Here is a 13,351-nt window from a genome sequence, read left to right on the forward strand (position 1 = left end):
TGTTAATGCTGGGCCAGACCCTGTGTGGTGTATGATCGCCCATGCTTGACTTCAGGGGTAAAACACAAAAAGGCCTTAAATATGTCTGTCCCTTTGGCCATTATTTAATTTTCGACATTTCTTACATACAGCTAAGGGTACTTTCACACTTGCGTTTATTTCCTTCCGTTACAATCCGCCCTTTTGGAAAACAGCGGAATCCATTAACGGATTCCGCTGTTTCCCATAGACTTGTATGGGTGACGGATTGTACCAAAACGACCTGCGTTGCTTCCGCTGGGCGACGCTCCGTTGCTTCCGCCCAGCGGGAGGAACGCAGCATGTAACGTTATTTTGAGCAGCGGAATCCTCTGGATTCCACTGCGCATGCTCTTTTTTTTTTTTTTTTTTTTTAAATCAAACTTTATTTTGGCTCGCGGTGGCCGAACGTTCAGCTGAGCGCCCGGCCGTCGGCAAGCGACAGCGCTCAGCTGAGCGACCGGCCACCGGCATGCCCGGCCGCCGGCAAGTCACAGCGCTCAGCTGAGCGCCCGCCCGCCGGCATGCCCGGGCGCCGGCAAGTGACAGCGCTCAGCTGAGCGCCTGGGCGCCGGCAAGTTACAGCGCTCAGCTGATCACCCGGCGGCCGGCTGCAGGGAGCGATCAGCTGATCACCCGGCGACCGGCTGCAGGGAGCGATCAGCTGATCACCCAGCGGCCGGCTGCAGGGAGCGATCAGCTGATCACCCAGCGGCCGGCTACTGGGAACGATCAGCTGATCACCTGGCGGCCGGCTGCAGGGAGCGATCAGCTGATCACCCGGCGGCTGGCTGCAGGGAGCGATCAGCTGATCACCCGGCGGCCGGCTGCAGGGAGCGATCAGCTGATCACCCGGCGGTCGGCTGCAGGGAGCGATCAGCTGATCACCCGGCGGCCGGCTACTGGGAGCGATCAGCTGATCGTTTACAATAGTCTGCCGCTGGTAAAACTGTAAAAAAAAAAAAAAAAATCAAAACGAATTGCGTTGTTTTGCAGCATCCGTTGCATCCGTTGTGCCACTATATGCAACACATCCGTTGCATCCGTTACACAACGCAATGCAACGGATACCGTTCAACGCAAGTGTGAAAGTACCCTTAGGCAAAAATTAAGAGACCACTGCAAAATTTTCAGTTTTTCTGATTTTTCTCTTTATAGGTATATTTTTGAGTGAAATGTAAACTGTTCTTTTATTCTATAAACTACTGACAACATGTCTTCAAATTTCCAAGCATTAAATTTTGTATTTATTTTCTGAAAATGAGCAATGGTCAAAATAACAAAAAAAAATGCATTGCTTTCAGACACCTCAAATAATGCAAAGATAACAAGTTCATAATCATCTAGAAACAACAATACTAATAATGTTTTTACCTCAGGAGGAGTTCAGAAATCAATATTTTGTGGAATAACCATGATTTTTAATCCCAGCTTTCATGCGTCTTGGCATGCTTTCCACCAGTCTTTCACACTGCTTTTGGGTGACTTTATGCCACTCCTGGTCAGTAGAATGAGATGTACTCTGGTTGGAACTCAACTAACACTGGATTAGACATGTAGAGAAGATGATTTTTATAAAACTGTGCAGTGGTCTCTTAATTTTTGCCAGAGCTGTATATGCAGTCTGAATCTCTCTGTATTGATATTGGTCAGTTTTATTAGGAAATCATGTATCTATATATACATTTTATTTACATTTTCAAAATGCGGGAAGTTTGTAGCTCAAAATAAACTGTTTTTCAGTTAAACAAATATAAGTTTGCTATAAAATATACTTCGAGGAGAAAAGATCATTCCCATAACTAACAATTTTTGCCAAGCAGTGTAATTTTTTCACCTCTTTATTTCTTGATGGTTCATATCTTGCAAATCATAGCTAGTTTTTATATCTGAGTGGGTTGTTGCTTTTCCAACAAATCTGTTCTGCTAAAAAAAAAAAATAAGCACAGAGAGCAACCAAAGCTACACAATAATAACTCAGTCAATAATGAAATACAGATTACATCAAGACAAGGAAATATTTCAATCTGTAGGAAGTTTCTGGTCCTTTACTTTCTATAACTTTTCAAAAACAGGTACAAATGTAATGTCCAGATGCCTTCATGTCTTCATATAACCAAGCAACTTCAATGGCAAAGGCAAAAGTTGATTTGTCATAGCTACAACAGTCCCAGATCTGGTCAGCGCAATGTCCGAACTTCCACTCCCTTTGTGCGATATACCTCCTGAGCAGAAGTTCCTCCTTCCCTGACAGGCAAGATAGGCATCTCTCTGATCTCTTCATACACAGACAAGCAAAAGGGTAACAGTGTTTTGAACTTTTGAATTTCAGGCTCCATATCTCACCATCCATGACACCTTTGATTGTGAGACAACCTTTTTTTTATAGACAATCATTTTGGCTATCTAATGCAAAGATTTGACTTGTAACAATTTAGTATATATGATCTGTTAGGCAGTTTCTTGTCACATCCTTGCATTATAACTGTTTTGCTCCTGGTGGTGGTAAAATATTTTTCTTCCTGTATACTACAAATTACAACCTGTTCTCACATTCCATAATATATCAGTGTGTTATTAGGATGATTTCCAAGCAAAAAGTAAGTGGTTCGAATTGACGAGTAAGCATGAAGAAGTATTCCGAAGAAAAGAGAAACAGCATTATCCAATAGAGGCCTTTCGGACCAGAAAATTACCAATCTGTATCATGTGAGTGTCATGACAGAAGGAAATATACAAAATCTAATCTGTCCATCCATTCAAAAGCGAAGAGATGGACGTCCAGGCCAAGTCAAAAAGTTATCACATCGCATGAATTAATAGTTCTGACGTGTCAAATATGGTAGTGGAGATGGCTTGTATTATTCATAATAGTAAGATCACAGATGTCCATGTAAGCATCATGTGACGCATGTTAAACAAATCTGGAAAGGAAGTCTGAAAGAAGGTGAAGAAACCTTGTCTTCAATATCGTCATAAGAAGCACTTGTAGTGTGAGCGTCCCTACAGGGGTGCCAACTTACTAGTCACCACTGCCAGGTTGCATCATTCCCCGCAGCTCCGTGGTCGCCCATGTGCTCATTTTCCTGCCTCTCCCCCATGGCCTGTGCAGGCGTTCTCTTAAAGAGCCAGGTGCTATTTACAGGAAATGCCTCTCAGCCTTTGACTGAGAGGCACAAGGTATTTAAGGCACCATCTCAGTAGGGATGTGCCTGCACAACGACCTTAGTCAGTGTACCAGTTTGCTATCTAGGTGTCATGTCCCAAGCTCCTGTCCCGTTATCACTGGATCATCCTGAATTTACCTACCTTCCCATACTTTTCTGTCCCTGCTGTGCCCATTATATCCATACCCGCCTCCCTGTCTGTCTCAGTCATCCTGACTCTACCTGCCTATACCTGTGCCCATACCAGTGTTTGTACCTTCTCTGGAGGTCAGCTGCCACAGTCCCTTGCAGTATGAGCTTAGTTAATTCCCTCCCATTAAAGAGAAAGCCCTGGTCCCCCCAGCAGTCCAGTGAGTCCACTAACCCCGCTCACTGCCCCTACACCGGCCGTGGTGTTACAGCGCCGTCTTGAGTTTGAAAAGAGTACAAAAAGTGGACAGTAAAAGATTGGAAATGGGTGGTTTGGAGCGATGAGATGAAAGTCAATAGACTAGGCTCTGATGGGTTCAAATGCCTCTGGAATAAGAGGAAAAAGGGCTAACTGATCAAGAATTTGAAGTAACTGTCAAGTTGAGTGGACAAAATCTGATTATATTGGGTTATTTGACAGCCAATGATGTTGAATACTTGACCAGGATTGATGGTGGTTTCAAAACTGAGCTATCTGTCACTATCTTTCAAGATGAGTTACATCACACAATCGAGTATTATTGGTATGTAAATAAGGACATAGTGCTCCAGCATGACAATGAACCAAAGCATACGTTGAGATTGGCGAAAAAATGGTTTAATGACAATTAAGTAAAGGTGCTATATTGGCCCCCACAGTCCCAAGACCTCAAACCAATTGAACACTTGTGGGTAGAGTTGAAAAAAATCTGTACACATACCCAACTGGGATGACCAGTAAGCAGCAACATTGGGAACGTGTAGAAGAGATCTGGGATCGGATTTCAATCCTGACATTCTTAAACCTCATCTAGTGCATGCCCAGAAGGGTACAGGCAGTGTTGAAAAGCAAAATTAGATTTATTAAATACTAAAAAAACAATAAAAATTAAAATTTTGATTTTTAGGAGCAAAAGAGTAACAATGCAGTGATATGATAAGAATCTGCATAACATATTATATTTTAAATAATAGCAAGTCAAATGTATGTATGAAATACCCTAGATGATTTTCTATAAAATGGTGAAGGTAACCTCATGTTCGAAGCTGTGGTGAATGATGAGAGATAGTGCTTGACCAGTAATATTATTACCCTTTTGCTCTTCAGTATACTTAAATGTCATTATTAGGGATGATCGAATACCACAAATATTCGGCTTTGTGAATATTTGCAGAATAGGTCGCCGCTATTCGACTATTCACAAATACTCGATGTGCAATGTAAGTCTATGTCTCTGTACCGCTCTCCCCCTGACCTCTGTTCCATACAGTCTTGTTTTACTTCCCCTGTCTCCGTACTCACTCACCGCTTGTAATAGCCTCTCTGCTCCCTCCTCCATACTTACTTGTCTGCTTGGCTTTCAACCCCGGTGTGTACTCTGGCTTCGACTCTGCTTCTCTCTGGCTCTTGATGTGACCTCCTGGCCTTCTGACCCTCTGCTGTTACCTGACTTTGGCTTTGTTTGCTCCTCTGTACAGACGTGACTTCCTGGCACTGATCTTAGGCTCACTGACAAATCTCTTGCATGCCCTCATCGGTGCTAGTGACCTCTAGTGGGCTTGTGCTAGACTGCACTCAGGAGCACTCCATCCTCCCTGAGTTCCTGCGCTCCCTAGTGGAAGTGGTTTGATTATTATACAGTATGTTACACTTTTCATGAATCCTGTATCACTTTGTTCAAGAGTTTATTCTACTTTGGGCCTTTTAATGTAATGAGATATTTTCTAGTATGCTTCAGTATTGTTCAGTACACTTATCAAATAGATTTTGCATAATTAGGTTGCATTTACAGGTTGTGCCTGAAGTAAAGTCTTGAGCTGCAATTATGGTAAAACCGCAATGTTTTTGTAGTGATATTTTAAAATTAGGGCAAACCTGATAAATCAGCCTAGCACAGAATATAATGCAAAAAAAAAATATAACAACCAATGAAATATCAAAATAGAAAATGCTAGTAGAAATAGATTATCAAAGCTTGATTAGGAAAAAATGTAGTTCAATTCTTTATATATTTGCTTAGTAGATCTAGATTTGTACCATCTATGAAGTAACATTTGTGGAACATTTTTTAATCACCACTGCTTTATGCTCTTGTTTATTACTTCTTTAGAATATTTATGAATAAATCATTAACTTGGATTTTCTGCTTTCCCTTGTTAAATGGGTGTCCCCCCACACAGAGTCAGATGTTCTCAGCACTGGTTAGACTGTATCAGAGAGTATAGGAGCATCGGGTAACACCTGATTAGGAACTATTCTTGCATTTCTAGGAGGAACAGCAAATTAATGGAACAGTGCGAAATGATAGGAAAACATGCTCCAGAATTATTATTACACAATTTATTTCTATATAATAAATATCATGGCTTCAAAAAGATAAAATACGAGCTTAGAAATTAAGTAAATGTTTTACTCTTGCCAAAATCAAGAAATATTCATAATTTCAAATATCTGGGATGTTTGGGTAATATAATGCCAAGGCTAAAATTAATTAATTAACTATTACTTATTACATAATTAATAAGTTATTATGTCCTTAAAATATACGTTTTTTATTTGAGCACTGTCATAATTAACTGCAAGACATTATTAATACATAGGACAAATCTTAGTCTACAATCAATGTAAATTTGAAAGAGCAATCCCCTTAGAAATGACTACAATATTTAATTGCACTAATATAAAATATCAGCAATACTGATTACACTATAATGCACATTTGGCTCTTGATATTGTGTATGACTGGTTTTGTACTTACATGTTCTCTGTTTTATTTTGTAGACAAAAGACCCTCAGCTGTACCTATACTTAACAGACTACAGTACAGTTTTCACAGTGACGCAAACCGGAATCACTCGACATCTCACATTGCTTCAGCCGGTTGACCGTGAACGCCAGCAGCTTTATAAGTTTTCAGTGAGTATATTTATATTTTCATCCATTATGATTTGACAACCATAATGTAGTACAAGTAACTGTGTCTGGTAGGGATGAGTGAATCCGAACTGTAAAGTTCTGGATTTCTACAAGACACATGATGGGCTCGAACTCGAACGTGAACTGTTAAAAAAGTCAGTTTCCGATTACAGAGTTCAGGTGCTGTTTGTATGCAACCAATCAACAAGCTTTTACAGCATGGACAACATACCGGTACACTGCTGTGAGAAAGACAAATAATATTTTTTAAAAATGATGTGGGGCCCCCCCTATTTTTGATGATTAACACAGATAAAGAAGACAGATGTTTGCTGCAGCCCTCAGCTGTCTGCTACCTTGGCTGGTTATCAAAAATAGATCTAACCTCATGCCATTTGTTGAAATTATTTATGTAAATAATTTAAAAAACAGCATGAGATCCCACTATTTTTGATAGCAAGCAAGGGTAAATCAGATGGCTGGTATTTTAAGGCTGGGAAGGCCCATGGTTATTTGGCCGATGGTTACTTGGCTGCCTAAAAAAGTAGCATGCAGCCACCCCGTAGTGGCAAATCCATTAAATTCACTGATTCTGGCACTTTACCTGGCTGTTCCCAATTTCCTTGATGTGATTGCAACTAGGGTAATACTTTTGCAGTTGCAGTCAGCTGTGAATTGACAGCTGGCAACAAGCCATTGGTTTGTAATGGGGAGGCATCTATCAGACACAGGCATGCTCATTACTAACCTGGCAAGTGCAGAGTTAAAAATAAAACACACACACAGGTAAAAAAAATAGTTTATTTAAGTAACCCCCCCACACTCACTCAAAATTATTCTGCTTATATTTTTGTTCAGAGCATATGGAACAGACTTCCTTGTAAAATTCTACTAGACAATTTTAAAATGTGCCAAATATCGCACAGTGGTCCATGCTGTTTAACTGTTCGATAGATTTGGCACATCTTTAGACACTTTTGTGCAAATGTAGACTACCTATTGATTGACGTATTTTGCCCAGTATTTTGTGACAAAATGTTGGCGCAATTTGTATGCATTTTGTATCCATACATACGTTGTCCTTGGTTGGAAATTAATTCAGAACCCCAGACAACAGTGCTTACTATTGAGCCTCCATATGTGGAGCAGGATGAAGATCAGAAAAAAGTCAGAAATTATTTTATTTCTTAGTCAAGCACAGTTTCAACTGGGATATAGCTAGTTACTCTCTCTACTTTCCTATGCATAATGTAAAATTATGTCAAATCTACTAATAAGTAAAAATTTGTGCTAAAAAAATTAGTGTTAAAGTTCCACATTAAGAAAGATTGAAGTCGGGCTTTCCACTGTCTCACGACACAAAGGGCATCACTTCGAGTAATTGAGAAAGTGGATAACTCACTTAGTGTTGTTGCACTCCATGTATAACAACTAGAAGTGCTCGTAAAAAACTATCTTATAGGGGCAGATCTTCAAAGGTCCAGGTTTTATTCCATGGAAGGAAGCGGTGGGCACCAAAACACGATTTATTTGCTAATTGGCGCTTTACCTAAATGGAAAGCTACGGTTCCACTACAAAAATTGCAGTAAGAGGCTAAACTCAGCACAAGTGGTTGTGAATAGTTTTATTAAGTATAAAATCAGCCATACCCCTTACTTCTTTAGGTGTGTATGTATAATTCAGGAAGGAACAGCAATTTCAACATAAGAAATGGGAGCCCAAAGATAAAGGGGGCATGGTCCAAAGTAGGAGGGGGGTTAGCAAGGATTTGTAATGGTTGGTAATAAATAATAAAAAAAATTAGCAAAAGTACATAAAAATTATAACGATCTGAGAACTAAAGTAATTTTGTACTTGATACAGAATATAAAGTATTAAAAACAGTCAAATGTTACATACAGAAAGGAAGGATCAATGACATTTTTTGCCTAATGTCTGATAGGATACCGTTCTGAAGGTGATTACTTCTTGATAATTTAGGACGTACCACTACATCCTCGGTTGTTAAGGGGTTAAGCGGCTGCAGAGAAGAGCAACCAAGGTTAATAACACCTTCACCCCTGGGGTGATTTTCTGTTTTTATTTTTTATTTATCTCCCCTTCTTCTGAGGGCCATTTGTTTTTATTTTTCCTTCAAGATAGCCATATGAGAGCTTGGTTTTTGTGGGACAAGTTGTAGTTTTGAATGACACCATTCATTCTGTCCCATATTGTACTGGAAACTGGGCAAAGAATTCCAAGTGTAGTTAAACAGCTACAAAATTGCAAGTCCATGTATGCTTTATTTACCATGTTTACTATTAGCTACCAAACATTTATAGCTTTACTTTTATCTAAGTGGAGAAAAAACATTCAGAAATTTTTAAAAAAAAAAAGATTTTGCTTTTGTTGCCATATTCCGAGGCCTGTAGCGTTCTCATTTTCCAGTATCTGGGACTGAGTGATCACTTATTTTTTGTGTCTTGAGCTGTTGTTTTTAATTATGCCAGTTTTGGGTTGATGCAATATTCTGATAGGCTTTTATTGCGTTTCATTTGCGGCAACCAAAAAATGTAATTCTGGAATTTTGACTTTTTGCTTGCTACGCTCTTTACTGGTCAGATCATAATTGATTTTATATTTTGATAGATTGGGCATTTCTGAACTTGACAATACAAAATATGTGTATTTTTTCTTGTTTTTTTTTTCAATAGGGCAAAAGGGGAGTGATTTGAACGTTTAGTTTTTATTTTTTTCATATTTTAAAAACTTTTTAATTTTATTTTAAAGATTCTATTGGACCCTTTGGGGGAATTTAAGCCTGCAGTGTCTGATCCTTTCTGCTCTTCAGACCGATGCTTCAGCATTCCTCTGAAGAGCAGAACTTATGATCTCAAGTGAATGCCAGCGCACTGCACAGGAACTTCACCATGACATCAACAGGTGTCATTAGTAGAGTTGAGCGCGGTTCGTGGTTCGAGGTTCTCCAGTTCTAAGCTCGAGTGATTTTGGGGGCTGTTCGAGATCGAACTAGAACTCGAGCTTTTTGCAAAAGCTCGATAGTTCTAGATACGTTCGAGAACGGTTCTAGCAGCAAAAAGCAGGGCTTTTTACAGCTACAGTGTGCAGGAGCCATCGCTGGCAGCCTGCCACAAGCTGGTAACCAAGATAAACATCGGGTATCCAAGCAAAGCGCTTGGTTAGTAACCCGATGTTTATCTTAGTTACGTGCAGGAAGCCCACACTTCCCCGCTCAGCTCACTCCGCCCCCTCCTGCCCGCAGCATGTACACACGTACGTACACACACACACACTCTCACACACGCACCCCCCCCAGCTACAGTGTGCAGGAGCCATCGCTGGCAGCCTGCCACAAGCTGGTAACCAAGATAAACATCGGGTATCCAAGCAAAGCGCTTGGTTAGTAACCCGATGTTTATCTTAGTTACGTGCAGGAAGCCCACACTTCCCGCTCAGCTCACTCCGCCCCCTCCTGCCCGCGGCATGTATACATACATATACACACACACACACACACACTCTCACACACGCACCCCCCCTCCCCCCCCACTTGGCTTACCTGCGGTGATGAAGTCCCGCCATCCCGACCTCAGCGCTGTCACTGTCCTCCATGGCCGCCGCTTGTCACATCACCTCTCGCTTCCCACCCGAGACGTCACGGACCTCTCGCGATACTTGATGTGAAGGCGCCGGTCATTGACCTCAGTGACAGGGGCTGTCAGTGTGCTGGAGATCAGCGCAGGTAATGTACCTCGCTGACAGCAGCACTTGTCATCCCCTGCAGTGACCTGGGCTGACCCATTGATGTTAGCTCAGGTCACTGCATTGCTCTCCCAGCCAATGGGGAACATCCTGCTCTTTATTGACTGGGACAGTGTGGATCGTCATGGCGACCCCTTGGATTACAGCAGACCTGGATTTGTTTTTCTTTCTAATAAATTGGTTAAAGAGGGAATGTTTTGGGGAGTGTTTTTTCAAATAAAAATGTGTTTGTCGTCTATTTTTTTTTATTACTGACTGGGTTGGTGATGTCAGGTATCTGATAGACGCCTGACCTCACCAACCCCAGGGCTTGATGCCAGGTGACATTACACATCTGGTATTAACCCCATATATTACCCCGTTTGCCACCGCACCAGGGCGCGGGATGAGCTGGGGCGAAGCACCAGGATTGGCGCATCTAATGGATGCGCCACTTCTGGGGCGGCTGCGGCCTGCTATTTTTAGGCTTGGGAGAGTCCAATAACCATGGACCTCCCTAGTCTGAGAATATCAGGCCCCAGCTGTCTGCTTTACCTTGGCTGGTGATCCAATTTTGGGGGACCCCTACGTGTTTTTTTTTTTTAAATTATTTATTTAATTTAAAATAACAGCGTGGGGTGCCCTCAGTTTTGGATTACCAGCCAAGGTGAGGTTGCCAGCTGTGGTCTGCAGGCTGCAGCCGTCTGCTTTACCCTAGCTGGCTACAAAACTAGGGGGAACCCTACGTCATTTTTTTTTTCATTTTTTTGGCTAAATACAAAGCTAAGCACCCCTTAGTGCCACATGAAAGGCACCAAAGGGTGCTCCACTTTTTCTCCACTTTTTCTCAATTTTTTCTCCACTTTTTCTCCACTTTTTCTCCACTTTTTCTCCACTTATGGAGAAAAAGTGGAGAATAAGTGGAGAAAAAGTGGAGAAAAAGTGGAGAAAAAGTGGAGAAAAAAATGGAGAAAAAGTGGAGAAAAAAATGGAGAAAAAGTGGAGAATTTTTTTCTCCACTTTTTCTCCACTTTTTCTCCATTTTTTTTCTCCACTTTTTCTCCACTTTTTCTCCACTTTTTCTCCACTTATTCTCCACTTTTTCTCCACTGTTTCTCCACTGTTTCTCCATTTTTTTCTCCACTTTTTCTCCACTTTTTCTCCATTTATTCTCCACTTTTTCTCCATTTTTTTCTCCACTTTTTCTCCACTTTTTCTTCACTTTTTCTCCACTTTTTCTCCACTTATTCTCCACTTTTTCTCCACTTTTTCTCCATTTATTCTCCACTTTTTCTCCACTTTTTCTCCATTTTTTTCTCCACTTTTTCTCCACTTTTTCTCCACTTTTTCTCCACTTTTTCTCCACTTTTTCTCCATTTATTCTCCACTTTTTCTCCACTTTTTCTCCATTTTTTTCTCCACTTTTTCTCCACTTTTTCTCCACTTTTTCTCCATTTATTCTCCATTTTTTTCTCCACTTTTTCTCCACTTTTTCTCCATTTTTTTTCTCCACTTTTTCTCCACTTATTCTCCACTTTTTCTCCACTTTTTCTCCACTTTTTCTCCATTTATTCTCCACTTTTTCTCCACTTTTTCTCCATTTTTTTCTCCATTTTTTTCTCCACTTTTTCTCCACTTTTTCTCCACTTTTTCTCCACTTTTTTTCCACTTTTTCTCCACTTATTCTCCACTTTTTCTCCACTTTTTCTCCACTTTTTCTCCATTTTTTTTCTCCACTTTTTCTCCATTTTTTTCTCCACTTTTTCTCCACTTTTTCTCCACTTATTCTCCACTTTTTCTCCACTTATTCTCCACTTTTTCTCCACTTTTTCTCCACTTTTTCTCCATTTTTTTTCTCCACTTTTTCTCCACTTTTTCTCCATTTATTCTCCACTTTTTCTCCACTTTTTCTCCATTTTTTTTCTCCACTTTTTCTCCACTTATTCTCCACTTTTTCTCCACTTTTTCTCCATTTATTCTCCACTTTTTCTCCACTTTTTCTCCATTTTTTTTCTCCACTTTTTCTCCGTTCTTTTTCTATGGTCGGTCTACCCATTAGCTCTGCCATGCATACTGTAGCTCTACTCCTACTGCACATGTTACTTTATGATTGACATCTCTTTCGTACCAGAGCTGTCTAAGTCTACTCTGACCCCATATTTGTCATTACTATATTGGCCTTGTACTGTATTATGACATTTGTATCATGTGTTTCATTTCTTGCTGTGTTGCAATTTGTTTGCTGCATCCCAATTGTACCTCTACATTGTTCGAGTTTATGTTATTGTTCTCTCACTCTTATGTGATACTGATTATTGTCATTTTTCATGATTACATGCAGATAAGTCCAATCTGACGAAGGCTCAGGCCGAAACGTCAATTGTAACTTGTTTTGGACAAAAACATATATGCTTATGAAAAAAAAAATGTTCTTAATACGGACCAATAAAGAGTGATTTTGCATTACTATCCGTTGTGACTTACTGACTTAGTCTGGGAGATTTAGAGTGCCGAGGTTACTCACTAATTGTATCTATTATTACCTCTGAGCACCTGTATACCAGTGAGCAGAGCTTCCTCTACAGTAGTTCTCCTGATTAGGCATGCCCTTACCTCATGAGCAGGGCATTGCAGCTTTGGTAGCAACCATTACGACATGGACTCTGCTGCTGTGGACCCGGGGAGAGTGAGTGCAGATTCATTGCACCCACACTCCTCACATGAAGGGTCCGCACTCCTAGAAAATGGGGGATACGTTCCCTGAGTGTCTCCCCCCCATATTCTAGATGGTCCAGAGTCGTCGTGGGACCCCTTTATTTTTATTCTTACAATAAATTGGTGAAAGAGGAAATGTTTTGGGGACTGTTTTTTCAAATAAATTTCTTTTGTCGATTTTTTGTTTTTGTTAGTACTGACAGTTTATGATGTTGGGTATCTAATAGACGCCATGACATCACAAACTGCTGGGCTTGATCTCAGGTGACTTTACAGCTAGTATCAACCCGATTTATTACCCCGTTTGCCACTGCACCAGGGCACGGGATGAGCTGGGGTGAAGCGCAGGGATTGGCGCATCTAGTGGATGAGCCACGTCTGAGGTGCCTGCGGCCTGCTATTTTTAGGCTGTGAAGGCCCAATAACTATGGACCTTCCCACCCTGAGAATACCAGACCACAGCTGTCCGCTTTACCTTGGCTGGTGATCCAATTTGGAGGGGACCCTACTTTTTTTGTGTAATTATTAATATTTATAAAATAATTATAAAAAAGAGCCTGAGGGGACCTCCACATTGGATCTCCAACCACGGTAAAGCTGCCAGCTGTGGTTTTCAGGCTACAG

The 13,351-nt window shown here is 40.8% G+C and overlaps 1 protein-coding gene across 1 annotated transcript in view; it reads left to right on the forward strand.

The window, feature by feature from the left end:
• Nucleotides 1-13,351, forward strand: part of PCDH15 (protocadherin related 15) — a 2,365,808-nt gene that overhangs the window by 1,195,335 nt on the left and 1,157,122 nt on the right. The window contains exon 13 of the mRNA XM_075348720.1: nt 6,136-6,270. Coding sequence (XP_075204835.1) covers nt 6,136-6,270 — 135 coding nt within the window. The remainder of the gene's footprint in view (nt 1-6,135; nt 6,271-13,351) is intronic.

This window comes from Anomaloglossus baeobatrachus, chromosome 5 (genome assembly GCF_048569485.1).
Source record: "Anomaloglossus baeobatrachus isolate aAnoBae1 chromosome 5, aAnoBae1.hap1, whole genome shotgun sequence".
Lineage (NCBI taxonomy): Eukaryota > Metazoa > Chordata > Amphibia > Anura > Aromobatidae > Anomaloglossus > Anomaloglossus baeobatrachus.